This window comes from Coregonus lavaretus, assembly GCF_964263955.1.
Source record: "Coregonus lavaretus genome assembly, chromosome: 8".
Lineage (NCBI taxonomy): Eukaryota > Metazoa > Chordata > Actinopteri > Salmoniformes > Salmonidae > Coregonus > Coregonus lavaretus.
Window position 1 is genome coordinate 45,755,358 of NC_139995.1, and position 23,676 is coordinate 45,779,033.

At 44.6% G+C, this 23,676-nt stretch overlaps 1 protein-coding gene across 1 annotated transcript; it reads left to right on the top strand.

The window, feature by feature from the left end:
- The first annotated feature begins 1,272 nt into the window (after positions 1–1,272).
- Positions 1,273–23,471, top strand: LOC311133900 (retinol dehydrogenase 12). Its single transcript, XM_084167513.1, has 6 exons — positions 1,273–1,519; positions 4,688–4,927; positions 14,627–14,716; positions 20,044–20,232; positions 21,003–21,112; positions 22,932–23,471. The coding sequence occupies exons 1-6, from the start codon at positions 1,357–1,359 to the stop codon at positions 23,109–23,111; spliced, it is 972 nt and encodes a 323-aa protein (XP_084023639.1). The 5' UTR covers positions 1,273–1,356; the 3' UTR covers positions 23,112–23,471.
- The last annotated feature ends 205 nt before the right edge of the window (positions 23,472–23,676 follow it).

Here is a 23,676-nt window from a genome sequence, read left to right on the forward strand (position 1 = left end):
CGTTTCCACTGCTCCAGAGCCCAATGGCGACGAGCTTTACACCACTCCAGCCAACGCTTGGCATTGCGCATGGTGATCTTAGGCTTGTGTGTGGCTGCTGGGCCATGGAAACCCATTTCATGAATCTCCCGACGAACAGTTTGTGTGCTGATGTTGCTTCCAGAGGCACTTTGGAACTCGGTAGTGAGTGTTGCAACCGAGGACAGACGATTTTGCACTTGGCAACTAAGCCATTGTTGCTCTGAGACATTTCCACTATGACAGCACTTACAGCTGACCAGGGCCACGTTGAAAGTCACTGAGCTCTTCAGTAAGGCCATTATACTGCCAATGTTTGTCTATGTAGATTGCATGGCTGTGTACTCGATTTTATACACCTGTCAGCAACGGGTGTGGCTGAAATAGACAAATCAACTAATTTGAAGGGATGTCCACATATTTTTGTATATATAGTGTACTTTGGTCTGTAAACATATATATTTCAAATTGTGTTAATATTGAGAAAAATATTTGTGAGAAAAAAATATATTTGTGAGAAAAAAGTTGGTATGTCCCATCTTTCAAGAATTCTTCATGCCTTATTTTTCTTTGGCATCACCTACAAGAACAGCTGAGATGAAAGATAAAATCTGGACCATTAAGTCATCGCCTATTCTATAGGCCTATATGCCTAAGAGTGCATTTATCAATTCTGTAGTAGCCTACATTAGCCTAAGATTGGCTGTGGGGGAAACAATCTCATTGGATTTAACTTAAATCGTTCCATATTTTATTTTACCTTTATTTAACTAGGCAAGTCAGTTAAGAACAAATTCTTATTTACAATGACAGCCTACACCGGCCAAACCCGGACGACGATGGGCCAATTGTGCGCCGCCCTATGGGACTCCCAATCACGGCCAGTTGTGATACAGCCTGGAATCGAACTAGGGGGTCTGTAGTGACGCCTCAAGCACTGAGATGCAGTGCCTTAGACCGCTGCCACTCGGGAACATATGGCTATGTTCCCCTTACATGTGGTGCAGTGTAGCCTAACTTTACACAGCACAACCATGTATTCCTATGATCAGCAATAACTAGAAACATAACATTTACAGATGGATAAAATAACTTTCAACAACTGAAACATTTTGAAACTATACTCCTCAGACATTAAGACCCAGCGGTGTAGGGAGATTTATATTATGTAACCTGTAGCCTTGAAATTTGATCAAGCGCTGGACTTAGCCCAGCAAATAGCCCTCAGAACGGAGCTTTGGATCGTAAATCTCATTCAAGTCGGTGAAGGCTATCTGACAACAGCAAAGTTGTAGCCAGATACATTTTAGTTCTTAACTGGGGCAGGTGGACTTTTAAATGTCTTGGGTTTGGACTGATGTCTTCTCTCACCCATTATGGGCAGTATCGACAGTGATTTTGGGACTCCTCTTGCGGTCACAGCAGAGAGGGTCCTGGGACCCCCGAGCCTGTCTTGTGCAACTGAAGGGCAAGACCGCCATAGTTACTGGAGCTAACACAGGTAATGGTTTTGCATGGGGCCGCTAGTCATGGGATCTAGATAAATTCTTGCTTGACTTGTTTTGCTTGGAATGGTTTATCCGATTAGATTCAATAAGAATATTCCTCCAGCAGCTGCAGACTGCACAGACAAGCATGTTAACCAACTGGAAATACAACCAAATCTACACTTACTCTTGACAATACTTACTTCTCAAAATGAAAACGTTTTTCCACACAGCAGTTTAGGGGAAATCTTTAGAGGACATGTTTTAATTTATACACACTGTAATTCTAACAAAACGACTCCAATGATGACTTCCAGTAAACATTCCCTTTAAAGTGTCAAATTAAGTAATTCATATTTTCCATTCCAATCATGATGCATTTCCCTCACTTGAACCTCTCACCCTCAAAGTGTCTCAAATAGACATCAGAATGTAATTAATTATATGCTTTTGGAATCCCTCTTTAAATAAGTGAAGAAAGAAAACAAATTCCAGAGAGAGAGAGAGAGAGAGAGAGAGAGAGAGAGAGAGAGAGAGAGAGAGAGAGAGAGAGAGAGAGGAGAGAGAGAGAGAGAGAGAGAGAGAGAGAGAGAGAGAGAGAGAGAGAGAGAGAGAGAGAGAGAGAGGAGAGAGAGAGAGAGAGAGAGAGAGAGAGAGAGAGAGAGAGAGAGAGAGAGAGAGAGAGAGAGAGAGAGAGAGAGAGAGAGAGAGAGAGAGAGAGAGAGAGTAAATGGAGGGGGGATGTTCTCCTGTCTGGCCACATTTTTTCAAATCAAATGTTATTGGTCACATACACGTGTTTAGCAGATGTTATCGCGGGTGTAGCGAAATGCTTGTGTTTCTAGCTCTGACAGTGCAGTAATATCTAACAAGTAATATCTAACAATTTCACAGCATATACACAATACACAGAAATCTAAGTAAAGCAATGGAATTACTGTAGAATAGTATAGAATACGGTATATACATATGAGATGAGTAATGCAAGATATGTAAACATTATTAAAGTGACTAGTGTTCCATTTATTAAAGTGGCCAGTGATTTCTAATATATGTATATAGGTAGCATCCTCTAATGTGCTAGTGAAGTCTGATGGCCTTGAGATAGAAGCTGTTTTTCAATCTCTCGGTCCCAGCTTTGATGCACCTGTACTGACCTCGCCTTCTGGATGATAGCGGGATGATGGTGGTTGTTGTCCTTGATTATCTTTTTGAACTTCCTGTGACATCGGGTACTGTAGGTGTCCTGGAGGGCTGGTAGTTTGCCCCCGGTGATGCGTTGGGCAGACCGCACCACCCTCTGGAGAGCCCTGCGGTTGCGGGCGGTGCTGTTGCCGTACCAGGCGGTGATACAGCCCGACAGGATGCTCTCAGTTGTGCATCTGTAAAAGTTTGTAAGGGTTTTAGGTGCCAAGCCAAATTTCTTCAGCCTCCTGAGGTTGAAGAGGCGCTGTTGCGCCTTCTTCACCACACTGTCTGTGTGGGTGGACCATTTCAGTTTGTCAGTGATGTGTACACTGAGGAACTTGAAGCTTTCCACCTTCCCCACTGCGGTCTCGTCGAGGTGGATAGGGGGTGCTACCTCTGCTGTTTCCTGAAGTCCATCATCATCTCCTTTGTTTTGCTGACGTTGAGTGAGAGGTTATTTTCCTGGCATCACACTCCCAGAGCCCTCACCTCCTCCCTGTAGGCTGTCTTGTCATTGTTGGTAATCTAGCCTACTACTGTTGTGTCGTCTGCAAACTTGATGATTGAGTTGGAGGCGTGCTTGGCCACGCAGTCATGGGTGAACAGGGAGTACAGGAGGGGGCTGAGCATGCACCCTTGTGGTGCCCCAGTGTTGAGGATCAGTGAAGTGGAGGTGTTGTTTCCTACTTTCACCACCTGGGGGCGGCCCGTCAGGAAGTCCAGGACCCAGTTGCACAGGGCGGGGTTCAGACCCAGGGCCTCAAGCTTAATGATGAGCTTGGAGCTTTTTGACTGTGTCTCTCACTAGCTGGGAAACCATCATCCACTTGACTTTTCTCTGGGAAAACGAAAGTTATTTCATGGAAAAGGGTTCCTACTCATGCTAATGACATAAACAATTGGACCAATATGACTTCCAGCTGTGCATGTCAGTTAGCCAGAGCTCAGACATGCCCAGTCTCATGTGAAGGAAACTTCTGTATTTTACAGCTCTAGGTTATAGCCTGGTCAATGCTAAACCTCAAACAAATACACCTTGACCCTGTAGAACTTGGGGACACACTCTTTTCACGCCACTTCAATACAGCTACGACCAGAAGTGATTTTTGTAGCAGGTTAGGAGAGCATTTTTTGCTAACCCTAACCTTTTTCCTAACGTTAACCTAATTCTCCTAACCTGCTGCGTACATTCTCCTAACCTGCCACGAATAAGTAACTTCTGATTTCAGCGCTATCAAAGTGGCGTGAAAATAGTGTTTCTTGTGGAACTTCAAACTTGTGACCTGGATATAGGGGTTGCTAGATGTAGACCATTTACTGTTTGACACAATTATTTTTGACTGCCATTGCCATGGCCATGACCTTTTGCACACAGACGCACACACATAGACACACTAACACACATTTCAGACAGACAGACAGACAGACAGACAGACAGACAGACAGAGTGACATACAGACAGACAGACAGACAGAGTGACAGACAGACAGACAGACAGACAGACAGACAGACAGACAGACAGACAGACAGACAGACAGACAGACAGACAGACAGAGTGACAGACAGACAGACAGACAGACAGACAGACAGACAGACAGACAGACAGACAGACAGACAGACAGACAGACAGACAGACAGACAGACAGACAGACAGACAGACAGACAGACAGACAGACAGACAGACAGACAGACAGACAGACAGACAGACAGACAGACTCACACATACTGTACAAGCAGCTCCCTGTTAGATTGCGGCTCAAGCAACTGCTCTTGAACTTTGTTTTGTCCTCCTGAGTGTCTTTTTCACTAATCCTCTCACTCTCCATTGCTCTCTCTACTTTGCCCTTCCCCTGTCTTTCTGTCTCTCTTTCTCTCTCAACCACTTTCACTCTCTCTTTCTCTCAATCTCCCTCTTGTTCTTTCTCTCTCTATATCGCTCTCATCCTCTTCTCTCCCCTCTACCCCTTCTCCCCTCTCCCACCCCCCCCCCCCAGGAATAGGGAAGTTCATTGCCCTAGACTTTGCCCGGCGGGGGGCTCGTGTTATCATGGCGTGCCGGAACGAGGTGCGCGGTAGTGCCGCCCTGCAGGAGATCCGGAAGAGGAGCGGGAACACCAACGTGCACCTGCGCCTGGTGGACACCTCGTCCCTGGCGTCGGTGAGGGCGTTTGTAGAGGGCGTCCTGCGAGAGGAGAAGGAGCTCCACATCCTGGTCAACAATGCTGGGGCTTCAGGTGGGTAGCTTCAGGTCAAGATTCAAAGACAGTTAGGGTGGAATCCACACTGAATATCACTCAGTATTCACTACTGTTTCACTTAAAACAATAGACAATATTGAAACAGCTCCACATCTTGGTCAACAAAGCCAGGCCTTCAGCTGGGCACCACGTCCAGAGTCAGCCTGGAATCCTCACTGAATATTGCAATATTTTCACTATTCACCTGAAGCGGAACAATAATGAAACGGAGCGATATTCAGGGAGGATTCCAGGCTATGTGGATTCCAGGCTATGAGACAGTCAACCAGGGGTGGACGTCAACAGCCGTAATACTAGTGTGACCCGGGGCTTCTAGTCGCCATCAGGCTGTGGTAGCTCATAATGCTGAAGCCTGGGCATGAGGGGAGTTAATGTAAGTCATCAGGGCCCAGTTTTTCAAAAGTTATCTGGTCGGATTTCGGCAATTGGATATGATTAAATGCATAGAAATAGAATGAATAGAATGGGCGTATCATTGACTTGAATGGGGACACCCGTTCTATTCATTCTATTTCTGTGAATTTAATCCTAGCCATGCCACCCAATTACAATATTTGGCTCACAAATTCCTATATATTTTTTGGGACAATTAGTTTTTTCTTGTTTTTTCACAGCACCGCACAAACAACACAAAAACAAAAACAAAACACATTCCCCAAGGTGATCAACATATGATTTCCAAATTTGGTCAAACACTTCCGGTTCTTGAAATAATTTTATAATATACAAAATCCAACGGTATGTTGCTAGATAGTTCATTCCTCCAGTTTGTTATTTAGGGTGAGTATGAGGCTTTCCAATTGATCATCAATATTTACATTTCCCAACAGACATAATCGTGTAGATGGATGGATATAAATTCCTAGACACAATGAAATGATAGCACAGACATTATCCCAAGATGGTGTCAGTTTGTCACAGGACCACAGCATATGTAATAGGGTTCCTTTATGCTTTTTGCATCTCGAACAGAGATGTGACATTTCTGGGTGCATTACATGCATTCTGACAGGAGTGTAGTAACTCCTATGAATGATCTTAAATTGCAGTAGTTTATGTCTTAGGTTGCAGGAGCAGGTATTAACATTTTCTGGGACCAATGGTTCAAAAGCTGTCATCAAGGCAAAGGGTGGCTATTTGATTTGTTTAACACTTTATTGGTTACTACATGATTCCATATGTGTTATTTCATAGTTTTGATGTCTTCACTATTATTCTACAATGTAAAAAATAGTAAAAATAAAGAAAAACCCTTGAATGAGTAGGTGTGTCCAAACTTTTGACTGGTAGTGTATACGCTTCCTCCAGATTGTATGGTATCAGTACACCCCGGTATTTCATGTGTCTTTGTCCATTTCCACTTAATTTAACTTTCTAAGCTTGAGAAGTCATAATTAGAAATGGGCTTTATTTCAGGTTTCTTCTAATTCACTTTAAATCCTGATACAGCACCATATGTATCCAACAGTAGTAAAACAAATGACAGAGAATGTCCTGGTTAAGATAAAGTAAAATGTCATCTGCATACAATGATATATGTTGATCTCCACCAATCTCTCTGCCCCGGATTGAGCCATGAGTTCTTATTATTGATGCTAGGGATTCTGTGGCTAAAGAAAATAAATAACTAGACAAAGGACATCCCTGTCTTGTCCCTCTTGATAACTGAAATGATTCAAAGATCTGTCCATTTGTTCATATAGATGCTTTGGGGGATTTGTACAATAGCTCAATCCAGGAAATACCGGACCAAAACCAAACTTGTTTTAGGCAGCCACCAAACCATGCCCATTCCACCCTATCGAATGCTTTTTCAGCATCTATTGATGCTGACACTTTTGGAATGTTCAAGTTCTTTGTATGATGGATTATATTGAGAAAAACGTTGGAGATTGTCTGAAGACATCCTGTTCTGTATAAACTCTGTTCGATCTAAATGAATCAACTTTTGTTTCTATGCGAAAAGCCAATACCTTAGTTATGACTTTGTAATCCACATTCAAGAGTGATACTGGGCGGAAGGATCCGCATCACAATGGATCCTTATCTTTCTTTTTAAGTAGGTTAATTGTGGCCAAACATAGTGACTCAGCGATGAGGCCTGGGTCCAGGATGTCCCTAGCGGGGACCCAGCGCCTCTCCTCCGGGCCATAACCCTCCCAGTCAACCAGGTACTGGAATCCCCTGCCCCAAGGTTGAACCTTCAGGAGACGCCTCACCATGTACGCCGGTTGGCCGTTGATGAGACGGGGGAGAGGGGTGGACCTGGAAACAGGAGACAAAGGGCTGTGAGACATGGGTTTGATCCTAGACACATGAGAAGTGGGATGTATACGGAGGATACAGGACAACAGAAGACGAACAGCAGAGTGACTAATGATCTTGGAGATGGGGAAAGGGCCGATAAACCGGGGGGAAAGTTTGCGGGACTCCACCAGGTGGGGCAGATCTCGGGTGGACAGCCATACCTTCTGCCCGAGACGATACCGGGGAGCAGGGGTCCGGTGGCGGTCCGCTTGTCATCGATACCTGGAGGTGGTTTTGAGAAGAGCCGACCGGGCTCTCCTCCAGGTACGACGACAGCGGCGGACAAACATCTGGGCCGAGTGTATGCCGACCTCTTCCTCTTGCTCCGGGAAGAGCGGGGGCTGATGGGGTTTGGCGGAGACCAGGCAGCGCAGAGTCGTCTCCAGGTCTTGGTTGGCTCGCTCCGACTGGCCGTTGGACTGAGGGTGGAAACCGGAGGACAGGCTGGCCGATGACCCAATGAGTGTGCAGAATGCCTTCCAGAACCGGGACGAGAACTGAGGACCCCGGTCGGAGACCATGTCCACTGGGAGTCCATGGATCCGGAAGACGTGCTGCACCATGAGCTGGGCCGTCTCTTTGGCGGAGGGTAGCTTGGGGAGAGGAATGAAGTGGGTGGCTTTGGAAAACCGATCCACAACTGTCAGGAAGTTGAACCGGGTGAAAAGCAGGGCCCACCTAGCTTGCCTGGAATTGAGATGCTTGGCGGTGCGGAGATATTCCAAGTTCTTGTGGTCTGTCCACACAATGAACGGATGTTCCGCCCCCTCCAGCCAGTGCCTCCACTCCTCGCCATCTTCACCGCGAGAAGCTCACGACTCCGCACATCATAACTCCTCTCCGTGGTGTTGAGGCTATGGGAGAAGAAGGCGCAGGGATGTAACTTGAGGTCCAGGGCCGAACGCTGGGACAGGACCGCCCCCACTCCGACATCCAAAGCATCGGCCTCCACCATGAACTGGCGGGACTCTTGCCGAAGCTGGAGTAACCTTTTTTACCTCCTGCAGGAACTCCTCCAGAAGCATAAGGCCGACTGTTGTTCCCACACTGCCGTAGCCCAGGCGAGAGCCCTCCCGGACATCAGCGTGATGAGGTATGCTATCTTAGAGCGGTCTGAGGGGAGGGAGGAGGGCTGCAGCTCGATGATGAGCGAACACTGAGCGAGAAATGCTAGACAGGTTCCCAACTCACCAGTGAAGCGTTCCGGGGGAGGTAAGCGGGGTTCTCGGGAAACCAGTGTGGCCAGGGAGGCAGCGCTGCTAACAGCCGGGTTACTGAGGGGATGGGAGGTTACCGTCGTGGTAGGCTGCCTAGCAGACAACCCGCGGAATTGCTCCAGCAATGGGTTAAACGCTCGGTCATGGCATTTGGCCAAGGTCTGGAACCCTTCCATGAGACCACGAAGCAACTCCTCGTGCCTTCCAATGGTGGCTCCTTGGGAGGAGATGGCATTGCGGAGCTGGTCCGAGTCTGCTGGGTCAGTCATGGCCAGTTCGTACTATCACGTTTCAGGAGAAGACCCAGATGTAGACCGTGTCGAAGTAACAAAAGTTTATTACAAAAACAGGGTGCAGGCAAACAACATGTCAAGGGCAAGAAGAGGTCAGTAATCCAGATCAGAGTCCAAAAGGTAAAGAACGGCAAGCAGTCTCAGGGTCAGGGCAGGCAGAGGTCAATAATCCAGGGTGGTGTGACAAGGTACAGAACGGCAAGCAGGCTCAGGGCAGACAGAATGGTCAAAACTGGGAAAACTAGAAAACAGGAACTTGAGATAGACAGGAGCAAGGGGAAAACCGCTGGTAGGCTTGACGAAACAAAACAAACTGTCAACAGACAAACAGACAACACAGGTATAAATACACTGGGGATAATGGGGAAGATGGGCGATACCTGGAGGGGGGTGTTGACAATCACAAAGAAAGGTGAAACAGATCAGGGTGTGACACCTCTTCCTCTTTCTTAATTTGCCAAGCAAGTCTTTCCCGTGCACTTTCACCTTGCTCAACATATTGTTGCTTGGATTTCATGGCAGCAATCTATGCAGATCGGGTGTTTATTGTGTTACAGTGAGGGAAAAAAGTATTTGATCCCCTGCTGATTTGATCCCCTGCAAAAATGTAATAAATTGATTTGCATTTTAATGAAGGAAATAAGTATTTTACCCCCTCTCAATCAGAAAGATTTCTAGCTCCCAGGTGTCGTTTATTTAGGTAACGAGCTGATATTAGGAGCACACTCTTAAAGGGAGTGCTCCTAATCTCAGCTTGTTACCTGTATAAAAGACACCTGTCCACAGAAGCAATCAATCAATCAGATTCCAAACTCTCCGCCATGGCCAAGACCAAAGAGCTCTCCAAGGATGTCAGGGACAAGATTGTAGACCTACACAAGGCTGGAATGGGCTACAAGACCATCGCCAAGCAGCTTGGTGAGAAGGTGACAACAGTTGGTGCGATTATTTGCAAATGGAAGAAACATAAAAGAACTGTCAATCTCCCTCTGCCTGGGGCTCCATGCAAGATCTCACCTCGTGGAGTTGCAATGATCATGAGAACGGTGAGGAATCAGCCCAGAACTACATGGGAGGATCTTGTCAATGATCTCAAGGCAGCTGGGACCATAGTCACCAAGAAAACAATTGGTAACACACTACGCCACGAAGGACTGAAATCCTGCAGCGCCCGCAAGGTCCCCCTGCTCAAGAAAGCACATATACAGGCCCGTCTGAAGTTTGCCAATGAACATCTGAATGATTCAGAGGAGAACTGGGTGAAAGTGTTGTGGTCAGATGAGACCAAAATCGAGCTCTTTGGCATCAACTCAACTCGCCGTGTTTGGAGGAGGAGGAATGCTACCTATGACCCCAAAGAACACCATCCCCACCGTCAAACATGGAGGTGGAAACATTATGCTTTGGGGGTGTTTTTCTGCTAAGGGGACAGGACAACTTCACCGCATCAAAGGGACGATGGACGAGGCCATATACCGTCAAATCTTGGGTGAGAACCTCCTTCCCTCAGCCAGGGCATTGAAAATGGGTCGTGGATGGGTATTCCAGCATGACAATGACCCAAAACACACGGCCAAGGCAACAAAGGAGTGGCTCAAGAAGAAGCACATTAAGGTCCTGTAGTGGCCTAGCCAGTCTCCAGACCTTAATCCCATAGAAAATCTGTGGAGGGAGCTGAAGGTTTGAGTTGCCAAACGTCAGCCTCGAAACCTTAATGACTTGGAGAAGATCTGCAAAGAGGAGTGGGACAAAATCCCTCCTGAGATGTGTGCAAACCTGGTGGCCAACTACAAGAAACGTCTGACCTCTATGATTGCCAACAAGGGTTTTCCACCAAGTACTAAGTCATGTTTTGCAGAGGGGTCAAATACTTATTTCCCTCATTAAAATGCAAATCAATTTATAACATTTTTGACATGCGTTTTTCTGGATTTTGTTGTTGTTATTCTGTCTCTCACTGTTCAAATAAACCTACCATTAAAATTATAGACTGATCATGTCTTTGTCAGTGGGCAAACGTACAAAATCAGCAGGGGATCAAATACTTGTTTCCCTCACTGTATATTCAAGCTTCAAAGTTTTTCACTGTTGAAGGGTGTTAGCATTTCTATCTGAACTTTTCTTTCTAAATCGTGGATTTTCTGTTCTAGTATTTCTAATTCTTTATGGGTATTTTTCTTATGTGAAGAGTAAGACATGATCCAACCTTTCATATATGCTTTAAATTGGGCATACTTCAATATCTACATTTATTTCCAAAAACATGTGTTGTAACATTGTGTTGAATCACCATGTCTTTGCTATTGGCATAGGAGATTATGTTTTGGATAATAACCACTATACTTTATTACAAATAAGGTCTTACAGAGTTTTTGTTGCATCAATAAATTACTTTATTAAAATTTCAACAAAGCCGATACCAGTCTGCAGAATGGCACACCGTTCTGTTTTCCTCACGTCCCATTATATACCATCATCCCCAACTCTTCTAGCTCTAAATCCCTCCCTCTTCAGTTTCCCGCTCTTTATCACTCCACACCCACTTCCTTTGTCCCTGAGGACGGCTGAACTATTACTCCAACCAATCACTCGCTCCCCTGTCTTGCACACACACTGTAGCTCTCTTCACGACAACAGACACAGGTTGGTTCCTTGAAACGGGCGTTTATTGCCTTGCACGTCTTTTTCTTCGATGCATCCACGTCACGCCGTGAGAACTATATATTTGAATGAACACAGTAACGTTGATAAATTATACAGTACTGAAACAAAATAATACAAATGGCGCTCGGCGCGACAATACAAATGGTGCTTGGCGCGACAATACAAAAGGCACTTGGCGCGAATATAAACAAAGTTCTACAGGTTGAACAAAATACCTCGTTGGCTGCTTGTCCTGAAAAGAGGTTCTTAAATCCTTAAAGTCCCTTGAAAGTCCTTTTACTGTCTTTCTTGGCCTCTGCCATCAACAATTATAACTCAGATTAAGATCTGCTTAAGTTAGATTGCACACAGTCAATTAACTAATTCCGTAGCAGTAACATTTTTATGTTCCGGGATGGAACATAAAAACACAAACAATGGCCTAACGTTAATTTTACCTGTTACATCACATTTAAATTCTTACCTATACATCAATGAATCATTTATTTATTTACTACATCAAATAAACCATGAATTATGTATTAAACATGCATCGTGAACACAGCATCTATGTAACACCACTTACACACACTCATGTTTAGTTTAAACATGACAAGGCCCTATATTACACAAACCTCACCCCCTCATGCTGTAATCAATCAAGAAGATACCAAGGAGACAAAGGTCTAGCCCAAACTCTATTCAACCCTGGTGCCGCTCCCTTCACTGTGTTTGAAGAGAGAGACAAAAGGCCACAAGCTAGTTTCAGTCTCTCATCAGATAAGACAGCCATGGATTTAAGTAAGAGCAAGCAATCTGACTTTCTGGATAAGTTGCAAAACAACTAGACACATGGCAACAGTGGAGCGCCAAGGGGCTGGGACCAGCCTGTGCGCCAACGGATAGGCTGAGTAAGTCTGAACCACGCTCAGTCTCTACTCTGATTGGCCAGCAGGGAGCGGGAACTATCTCTGTCAGAGTATTTGAAGAAGAACTTAGAACAATGGATCAGTTCTCTGTCTGCCCTGCGTGGTATCTCAGTGAGCCCGTATACGAACCATCATACTTATCATACTTACATTTTGCATATAATACATTTAGCTTGGATTGAATATCTCTTGATTATGTTTTCTCTTATTCCAATACCAGATTTGAATTACGCAATTTCTAACATGACCCTAGGGCAGATTCCCTCTCTACTCACCCACACAGTGAAATTAAACGACCCAATACAATTCCTGGCCCAGTAACAAAGAATTCTAACTTTATGCTCTTGATTAACCCAGTTCTACCTCATAGTCCATTAAACTCTACAGTTATTTAATAATAATTCGCCACAGTTTGAGCTTTAGCGTGAAGGACAATGGGCTATGGTCAGTAATTATTCTAGGACGGTATTTACATTCAGAAACACAGTCAAAAGAAAAGTTTACAATAAAAAAGTCAATTCTTGAATATGATTTGTGGACATTTGTGGTTGTAATCATTCTTTTTTTGATTTGTGGACATTTGTGGTTGTAATCATTCTTTTTTTTTGTACATTTTATGAGGGGGGAGGGTGTGCACATTTTTTTACAGTACAAGGGTATGGTCATGTGAAAATATTTTTTACGTTGGGGAGGGGGGTGCATTTTTTTGATGACACCTCCAGCCAAAATAATGGAATAGGTCATCCCACTCAGGGTAAATAACAAGAGAAAAACAACATCAATAAAATGAATTTGATTATTTAGGCATTAGGCATCATCATAGTATATTAAAAAGATAAATTAATTTAACTCTCCATATAATTCTCCAATGAAATGAATGTAAACAGATGTAGGTCTATAACCACTGGAGTAGCTTACAGTTCTATCGAACTGCACGCAACCACATGTGGTGCGCACTCCTCTTGACCCAACGGTGGACAGAGCGGGCGGATTACTAAGAGCAGGGTAGTATAGTAACTGTATTAACATCAATGCAACATCAGTCTGCTCTGGGTAGAGCCAAAGACAGTGCAATTTATTCACTTGATTTTTCAGAGTTTAACGGCTACATGTTCAGCTACATTTCTTGTACATTCCCACCTTGGGATTCAGTTAATGAACTAATTTCGATATAATTTTCCAACAAAGAGCTGGAAATAATTATTGAAAGGTGCATAATTGTGAGCAAATAGCCTACTTGTTCGTCTCTCTATTTTATAAACTCCGCAATTGCCCATGTTTCTTCTTCAACATTCATTGAACCAATTTATTAACATTATAAATTGAACTTTCTATGGGAGAATACAAATAAAAGGATAATTGACACGTGATGATTTCATGTTTCCCACATTGATAACACATATATCAATTTCCACCTTATGCCTAAATTCGGCAAAAGTTTTAAAAAACATAATAATAATAAAAAATAAGAAGGAAGGGAGAGAGAGAGAGCAATGGAAATAAAAGTACTGTGTGCTTACAATTTAAGCATCTTAGGCTGTTTGACATTTGATCTCTCCCAGTCTTTTTTCACATATAGGCCATTTAAATTCTTTCCACCCACTCAGGCCTTTATAGCCTATTGGCTGGGAAGCATTCAAAAATAATTGTCCAGCTGATAGCAATCATCATGTTGTCTTGTTCACTTGTCAATTCCTTACTTAAACAAATTCCTATTCATTACCTATTCAGTATTTAGTATTTTATTAGTATCCCCATTAGTTACTGCTAAAGCAGCAGCTACTCTTCCTGGGGTCCACACAAAACATGAAACATGATATAATACAGAACATGAATAGACAAGTACATCCCAAGGACAGAACTACATGCATTTAAAATAATGATACACGCTTTCATACATTTATGCCTACTGAATGCACGTGCAACACACAAAAATGGAAACGCAATAACAAGGAGGTGCGTTGCAAGTAGGCTGACACCTTTCGCTGAATTACCCTGACGTGAATATAGCAACCTTGTTTCGCAAAATTCTCCTGACATGAATAAAGCTACCTTGTTTCTATAGTTACTGTCTATAATGGGTATCCTGGGGTAAAGTATTAAACCTATTGCTATAAGTATTGCTATAAGTATTAAACCTATTGCTGTTGTGAATGTTTGTCCTTGACACTGTCTGTTTGGGCTACTGTTTGCGACATGCACATCATGTGTGGTGTGTGTCTCTGTATATGTGTGTGTGTGTGTGTGCATTATCAAATGGTTTGGTTATATTGTGTCTGTACACAGGCCTGCCTGGAGATATCACCTCAGATGGGCTAGAGGTGTCCTTCGCTACCAATCATGTGGGTCCTTTCCTCCTCACCAACCTGCTTCTGGGTAAGACAACACATATCTTATGGGTAAGACACCACATATCTTCTGGGTAAGACACCACATATCTTCTGGGTAAGACACCACATATCTTCTGGGTAAGACAACACATATCTTTTGGGTAAGACAACGCATACCTTCTGGGTAAGTCAACACGTATCTTCTGGGTAAGACAACACATATCTTCTGGGTAAGACAACACATATCTTCTGGATAAGACAACACATATATTCTGGCTAAGACACCACATATCCCAATTGAAATAAGACAACACATATATTCTGGGTAAGACACCACATATCCCAATTGAAAGAGGTGTTTCAGCCCAGCTTGAACAAAAGGCAATCCTTACACTTCAAAAACATTCTTTATATACTGAACAGAAATATAAACGCAACATGCAACAATTTCAACGATTTTACTGAGTTACAGTTCATATAAGGAAATCAGTAAATTGAAATAAATAAATTAGGCCCTAATCTATAGATTTCACATGACTGGGAGACAGGCCCACTTGGGAGCCAGGCTGAAGCCAATCAGAATGAGTTTTTCCCCACAAAAGGGCTTTATTACAGACAGAAATACTACTTAGTTTCATCAGCTGTGCTGGTGGCTGGTCTCAGACGATCCCGCTGGTGAAGAAGCCGGATGTGGAGGTCCTGGGCTGGCGTGGTTACACGTGGTCTGTGGTTGTAAGGCCAGTTGGACGTACTGCCAAATTCTCTTTTTATTTTATTTTATTTTATTTCACCTTTATTTAACCAGGTAAGCCAGTTGAGAACAAGTTCTCATTTACAACTGCGACCTGGCCAAGATAAAGCAAAGCAGTGCGATAAAAACAACAACACAGAGTTACATATGGGGTAAAAAAAACATAAAGTCAAAAAATACAACAGAAAATATATATACAGTGTGTGCAAATGTAGCAAGTTATGGAGGTAAGGCAATAAATAGGCTATAGTGCAAAATAATTACAATTAGTATTAAAAATTGGAATGCTAGATGTGCAAGAGATTATGTGCAAATAGAGATACTGGGGTGCAAAAGAGCAAAATAAATAACAATATAGGGATGAGGTAGTTGGGTGGGCTAATTTCAGATGGGCTGTGTACATGTGCAGTGATCGGTAAGGTGCTCTGACAACTGATGCTTAAAGTTAGTGAGGGAGATAAGAGTCTCCAGCTTCAGAGATTTTTGCAATTCGTTCCAGTCATTGGCAGCAGAGAACTGGAAGGAATGGCGGCCAAAGGAGGTGTTGGCTTTGGGAATGACCAGTGAGATATACCTGCTGGAGCGCAGACTACGGGTGGGTGCTGCTATGGTGACCAATGAGCTAAGATAAGGCGGGGATTTGCCTAGCAGTGATTTATAGATGGCCTGGAGCCAGTGGGTTTGACGACGAACATGTATTGAGGACCAGCCAACGAGAGCGTACAGGTCACAGTGGTGGGTAGTGTATGGGGCTTTGGAGACAAAACGGATGGCACTGTGATAGACTACATCCAATTTGCTGAGTAGAGTGTTGGAGGCTATTTTGTAAATGACATCGCCAAAGTCAAGGATCGGTAGGATAGTCAGTTTTACGAGGGCGTGTTTGGCAGCATGAGTGAAGGAGGCTTTGTTGCGAAATAGGAAGCCGATTCTAGATTTAACTTTGGATTGGAGATTCTTAATGTGAGTCTGGAAGGAGAGTTTACAGTCTAACCAGACACCTAGGTATTTGTAGTTGTCCACATACTCTAGGTCAGACCCGTCGAGAGTGGTGATTCTAGTCGGGTGGGCGGGTGCCAGCAGCGTTCGATTGAAGAGCATGCATTTAGTTTTACTAGTGTTTAAGAGCAGTTGGAGGCTACTGAAGGAGTGTTGTATGGCATTGAAGCTCGTTTGGAGGTTTGTTAACACAGTGTCCAATGAAGGGCCAGATGTATACAAAATGGTGTCGTCTGCGTAGAGGTGGATCTGAGAGTCACCAGCAGCAAGAGCGACATCATTGATATACATGGAGAAAAGAGTCGGCCCAAGAATTGAACCCTGTGGCAGCCCCATAGAGACTGCCATAGGTCCAGACAACAGGCCCTCCGATTTGACACATTGAACTCTATCTGAGAAGTAGTTGGTGAACCAGGCGAGGCAGTCATTTGAGAAACCAAGGCTATTTAAGAATGTGGTGGTTGACAGAGTCAAAAGCCTTGGCCAGGTCGATGAAGATGGCTGCACAGTACTGTCTATTATCGATCGCGGCTATAATATTGTTTAGGACCTTGAGCGTGGCTGAAGTGCACCCATGACCAGCTCGGAAACCGGATTGCATAGCGGAGAAGGTACGGTGGGATTCGAAATGGTCGGTGATCTGTTTGTTAACTTGGCTTTCAAATACTTTCGAAAGGCAGGGCAGGATGGATATAGGTCTGTAACAGTTTGAATCTAGAGTGTCACCCCCTTTGAAGAGGGGGATGACCGCGGCAGCTTTCCAATCTCTGGGGATCTCAGACGTTACGAAAGAGAGGTTGAACAGGCTAGTAATAGGGGTTGCGACAATTTCGGCGGCTAGTTTTAGAAAGAAAGGGTCCAGATTGTCTAGCCCAGCTGATTTGTAGGGGTCCAGATTTTGCAGCTCTTTCAGAACATCAGCTGTCTGAATTTGTGTGAAGGAGAAGCGGGGGGGGCATGGGCAAGTTGCAGCGGAGGGTGCAGAGTTGGTGACCGGGGTAGTGGTAGCCAGGTGGAAAGCATGGCCAGCCGTAGCAAAATGCTTGTTGAAATTCTCGATTATTGTAGATTTATCGGTGGTGATAGTGTTTCCTAGCCTCAGTGCAGTGGGCAGCTGGGAAGAAGTGCTCTTATTCTCCATGGACTTTACAGTGTCCCAAAACTTTTTGGAGTTAGTGCTACAGGATGCAACTTTCTGTTTAAAAAGTTAGCCTTTGCTTTCCTGACTGCTTGTGTATATTGGTTCCTAACTTCCCTGAAAAGTTGCATATCGCGGGGGCTATTTGATGCTAATGCAGTACGGCACAGGATGTTTTTGTGCTGGTCAAGGGCAGTCAAGTCTGGAGTGAACCAGGGACTATATCTGTTCTTAGTTCAGAATTTTTTGAATGGGGCAGGCTTATTTAAGATGGAAAGGATAGCACTTTTAAAGAACAACCAGGAATCCTCTACTGACGGAATGAGGTCAATATCCATCCAGGATACCCAGGCCAGGTCAATAAGAAAGGCCTGCTCGCTAAAGTATTTTAGGGAGCGTTTGACAGTGATGAGGGGTGGTCGTTTGACCGCGGACCCATTACGGACGCAGGCAACGAGGCAGTGATCGCTGAGATCCTGGTTGAAGACAGCGGAGGTGTATTTAGAGGGTAAATTAGTCAGGATGATATCTATGAGGGTGCCCATGTTTACGGATTTAGGGTTGTACCTGGTAGGTTCCTTGATCATTTGTGTGAGATTGAGGGCATCTAGTTTAGATTGTAGGATGGCCGGGGTGTTAAGCATATCCCAGTTTAGGTCACCAAGCAGTACGAACTCTGAGGATGGATGGGGGGCAATCAATTCACATATGGTGTCCAGGGCACAGCTGGAGGCTAAGGGGGGCCTGTAGCAAGCGGCAACAGTGAGAGACTTATTTCTGGAAAGGTGGATTTTTAGAAGTAGAAGCTCAAACTTTTTGGGCACAGACCTGGATAGTATAATAGAGCTCTGCAGGCTATCTCTACAGTAGATTGCAACTCTGCGCCCTTTGGCAGTTCTATCTAAACGGAAAATGTTGTAGTTGGGATGGACATTTCTGAATTTTTGGTGGCCTTCCTAAGCCAGGATTCAGACACTGCTAGAACAACAGGGTTGGCGGAGTGTGCTAACGCAGTGAATAACTCAAACTTAGGGAGGAGGCTTCTGATGTTAACATGCAAGAAACCAAGGCTTTTACGTTTACAGAAGTCAACAAATGATAGCGCCTGGGGAGTAGGAGTGATACTGGGGGCTACAGGGCCTGGGTTAACCTCTACATCACCAGAGGAACAGAGGAGGAATAGAATAAGGATACGGCTAAAGGCTTTAAGAACTGGTCTTCTAGTGTGTTGGGTACAGAGAATAAAAGGGGCAGATTTCCGGGCGTTGTAGAATAGATTCAGGACATTATGTACAGACAAGGATATGGAAGGATATGAGTACAGTGGAGGTAAACCTAAGCATTGGATAACAATGAAAGAGATAGCATCACTGGTGGTACCGATTGAGCCGGTCTCCGCGTGTATGGGGGGTGGGACAAAGGAGCTTTCTGAGGCAGGTTGAGCGGGACTGGGGGCTCTACAGTGAAATAGTACAATAAGAACTAACCGAAACAGCAATAGGCAAGGCATGTTGACATGGGAGAGAGGCATAAAGCAATCACAGGTGTTATTCGAGAGAGCTAAAACAACAGCTGGTAATGGCGACGAAAGTTTGGGTTGAGGCTAAACAAATAAACAGAATGGGGTAGGCCAGTCCAGCAGGCATCAGTCCAGCAGGCATCAGCTGTGTAGCTTAATGATCATAAAGTCCAGTGAACAGCAATAGGTGAGTCCGGGAGCAGTTTGGTGGCTGCTACGGCATAGGCGAGAAGGAGGCACGGCAGTTGATTGCGTGTGCTAGCGGGCCGGGGCTAGCAGATGGATCTTCGTGGTCGTCGCAACGGGAAGCCTGTTGATTACGTCGGCAGACCAGTCGTGATGGATCGGCGGGGCTCCGTGTCAACACTAGGAGGTCTTGTCCGGTTGACAGAGTGGTAGATAGCCGGGAGATGGGCCTGGCTCGAGACTAGCTCAAGGCTAACTGGTGCTTGCTTCGGGACAGTGGTGATTAGCCAAAAACAACAACAGCCATTCGGTTGCAGCTAGCTAGTTGTGATGATCCGGTGTTAAATTCCAGTGATTCAGTGATTCAGGCAGAAAATCGGATATGCTCTGGGTCAATAGCGTGCTGTGCAGACTGTGCAGACTGGCCGATAATTGTCCAGGCTAGAGCTGGCTGGTAGGTAGTGCAGGCCCCGGACAATGGTGAAGACCGCTAACGGCGGCTAATAGCAAGTAGCTAGTTAGCTAGCTAAAGTGTCATTGCCCAGGAAGGAATGTTTTCTCATGTTACATTCCACACCTTACATTGTATTACTGTATTTACTTCCCCTCCAACCTCTCTCCTCTGCTCTTCTTTTTCCCTCGCTCCCTCCCCACCTCCCATCCCTTCCTCCCCACCTCCCATCCCTTCCTCCGTCCCTCCTCCTCCATCCCCACCCCCTCTCTATCTCTCCCTCCATCCTCTTCCCCCTGTCCCTCCCCTCTCTCCCTCCCTTTGTCCAGACCTGCTAAAACGATCGGCGCCGGCGCGCATCGTCAACGTGTCATCAGTGAACCACTGGAGAGGCGTGGTCGACTTTTCGCACTTCAAGGGCGAGAACCTGGCCTACACCATGGACAGCGTGTACAACCACACCAAGCTGCACAATGTCATCTGCACTAACGAGCTGGCACAAAGGCTACAAGGCACAGGTGGGTAAGAATACCTCAGCAAGTATTCATTAAGCGTCTCAGAGTAGGAGTGCTGATCTAGGATCAGTTTTGGCATTGGTTCATAATGAATAAGATTACATGGACAGAGAGCACCTGATCCTAGATCAACAAGCCTACTCTGAGATGGTTTTGGAATAAGGGCCCTGGTTCCATTTAGCTTGTAGACAATTGCTCTAGCCTGGCCCCTTACCCCACAGTTGAATCCCATTCATAGCACATCTGATACTGTTTTGGCTATATGACCGGAGTGTGTATTGGTAATGTTTGGAAAAGTGATACAGTCCTTGTTTAGAACACATAGTATAGCCATAAGCTCTTTCACTGCTCCTAAAACAACTGTGTACGTGCATAAGTAACATTTTACAATGAGCATCATTCCTGAGGGGTCTAAAGGGGAACGTGGTGATATAATGAAAAGTTAGGCACCAAACATCTTCTGTGCAGCTGGAGATGGAGATGGAGTTTCCCTGTGTGAGTCAAACTTCCCATGAAATCAGACTCAGGGATAGCAACGCAGGTTAATGGAGGGATAGGGGTAAGGGCTTTATGGGCTTTAGTGTGGTTTATAATGTGTTATAGTGTGTGTCTGTGTCTGAGTCTGTGTGTCTGTGTCTGTGTCTGTGTCTGTGTCTGTGTCTGTGTCTGTGTCTGTGTCTGTCTGTGTGTGTCTGTGTGTGTTTGTGTGTGTGTGTATGTGTGTGTGTATGTGTGTGTGTGTGTGTGTGTGTGTGTGTGTGTGTGTCTCACAGGGGTGACAGCCAACTCCCTCCACCCTGGGGTGGTGATGACAGAAGTGATGAGACACTATAACTTCCTGGTTCGGTTCCTCTTCAACCTGATTGGAATCTTTTTCTTCAAGGTGAATACTTTGAATCGTAACACTCTGGTGAAAATTTGAAGAAAAAAATGCTTTTAACACTATTTTACAGTCCAGTTTCATGTAAGAAGTTAACAGTGGAACATTTCTGGTGACCCTCTTCCCAGATCTGTTTGTGTTGTCTTGCCAGCTCCTATGGTTATAATAAGACACCACAAACAGATCTGGGACCAGGCTAACTTTCTGGTTCTAAGGGCTGTATTCAATCTGTATCACTGAAGCGTTACAGATTGTGCAGTAGAAATGTAAAGGTAATTTCCTATTGAGCCGACATATGCAGCGGTTACCGTGAATGTAGTCTCCACTAACGCGGGATTCGGGAACATTGCCTTTAAATTTCAATCACGCTGTAACACTGAATTTCCGCAATACGCATTGAATTAAAGCCCTTAATTGAAAGATTTCAACACAAATTTCTACGGGCAAATGTGAGCGCTAGTAGTGTTTGAATGTTAGCAAAATCATGCAACCCCGCAGAAGGTTACTGCCACTCCGCTGCACGTCGTGGCACACCTTCTGCGTTTTGCATTATTTCCATAGTACTCATAGCCCCTCGTTGTTTATCCCTCACACAATAACCATTTTAAACTGTAACTGCTAAATAAATAACTAGTTCATAATGAACTGAGTCAACCAAGGGCACCACAACATATGGCCACATTTAAACAAAAGCCAGGTGGTAAAAATGTGTCTTTAGCCCAGACTTAAAGGCAGTGCTGGTCTGGGCCATGCAGAGATGGAGGGGAAGCTTGTTCCACAGCTGGGGACCAAAGGAGTAGAATGCTTGGTCCATCGTTTTGAGGCAGGTCTTTGGAACAGAGAGGAGTCTCTGATCATTTGTCATGATCCTAAAGATGATGGTTTGCTTCGGTGGGGACCCAACCGAACAGTGGCACACTACAGCATATAATGAGTTAACAAACAAGTTCACTCAATAAGCCTGTAAAAACGGCTAGCTGGAGCTCGTCTCTGGGGTTGGCTGGATATGCCCTCACCTGCTATGTACTTAATGCTGATTGGTTTTGGTCCTGTCCACTATAGTGCTGTCCGGTTAGAACATGATGTTGAGGCTGGTAACTGTACGTTTTGCCACCACCACCAACACACACACACACGCGGCTACTTCCATTTGAATATGTTTTATATGGGTGTGGTTATTCCCATGGACGCACAATACTTTAGTAAGGAAACAGCATGTGAAAGGTCCGTCAGCATATAACACTTGCTTCTTTCTCAAGACGGCAAAACATGCTCTAACATAAGGGCGAGAAGCCCTGGAGTTTGTCCAATCGCCCTGATAGGTTGGAATGAATGATTGATAGGTCTGAAAACCAGTCAGATTGAAAGAGCCGGCCAACTATAACCGATACCACATTTGCTAATGAAAACAGTGTGTATGTGTGTGTGTGTGTGTGTGTGTGTGTGTGTGTGTGTGTGTGTGTGTGTGTGTGTGTGTGTGTGTGTGTGTGTGTGTGTGTGTGTGTGTGTGTGTGTGTGTGTGTGTGTGTGTGTGTGTGTGTGTGTGTGTGTGTGTGTGCGTGTGTGCGTGTGTGTGTGTTTATTTATTTATATCAGTTTCACAAAATCTCTTTAGCAGATGTCCATGAGTGAACATGGCAATTGTGTATAAGTTCTGAGCTCCAAGTAAAGGGACACTCCCCTTCCTGGCATGACTCAAAGAAACAAAGCACAGACAAAGATATTTACTAGAACTCAATGTGCTTACACATTGTTGTTTCTTTTATGCAGAGGTGGTTAATGTTTATGCCCTCACCCTCTTCTCCCATCTCTGTCCACACAGTCTTCTGAGGAAGGGGCAGTGAGCACTATCTACTGTGCTGTCGCAGAGGAGACGGAGGGAATAACAGGGAAGTACTTTGACAGCGACTGTTCCCTGGTTCTCCCCGCCCCCCTGGCCAGAGACCCCGCCCTCGCAGTCAAGGACTTTGAGTTCTGCGAGAGATTGACATCCAAGCTCTGATTACTTAAAAGAGGGCGAGAGAGAGAGAGAGAGAGAGAGAGAGAGAGAGAGAGAGAGAGAGAGAGAGAGAGAGAGAGAGAGAGAGAGAGAGAGAGAGAGAGAGAGAGAGAGAGAGAGAGAGAGAGAGAGAGAGAGAGAGAGAGAGAGGCTTGTTTACAGAGTGGGGTCAAATTCCTTTTGAACTCAATTTACTCTTGTTATTATGCAGGGTCCAAGATGTCTATAAATGCTGTTTTTATTTTAAGTGTATTATTCAATCACAGACAACATAAAATACAGTCTAAGATTTTGTAATCTATGAACTCACGTATGATACATATCATATCATATGTTATTTTAATAAATGTTTGTTTAAGTGTTTATGTATGTGTGTGTGTTCTGTACAGTTATAGTCAAGTCATTTGAATCGACCTGTTTGTGTGTGTGTGCAAAGCTGTCATTCCACGTGCCCCCTCAGATTTGTACTGTTTTAAAAATATATATACAGTACCAGTCAAAAGTTTGGACACACCTACTCATTCCAGGGTTTTTTCTTTATTTTTACTATTTTCTAAATTGTAGAATA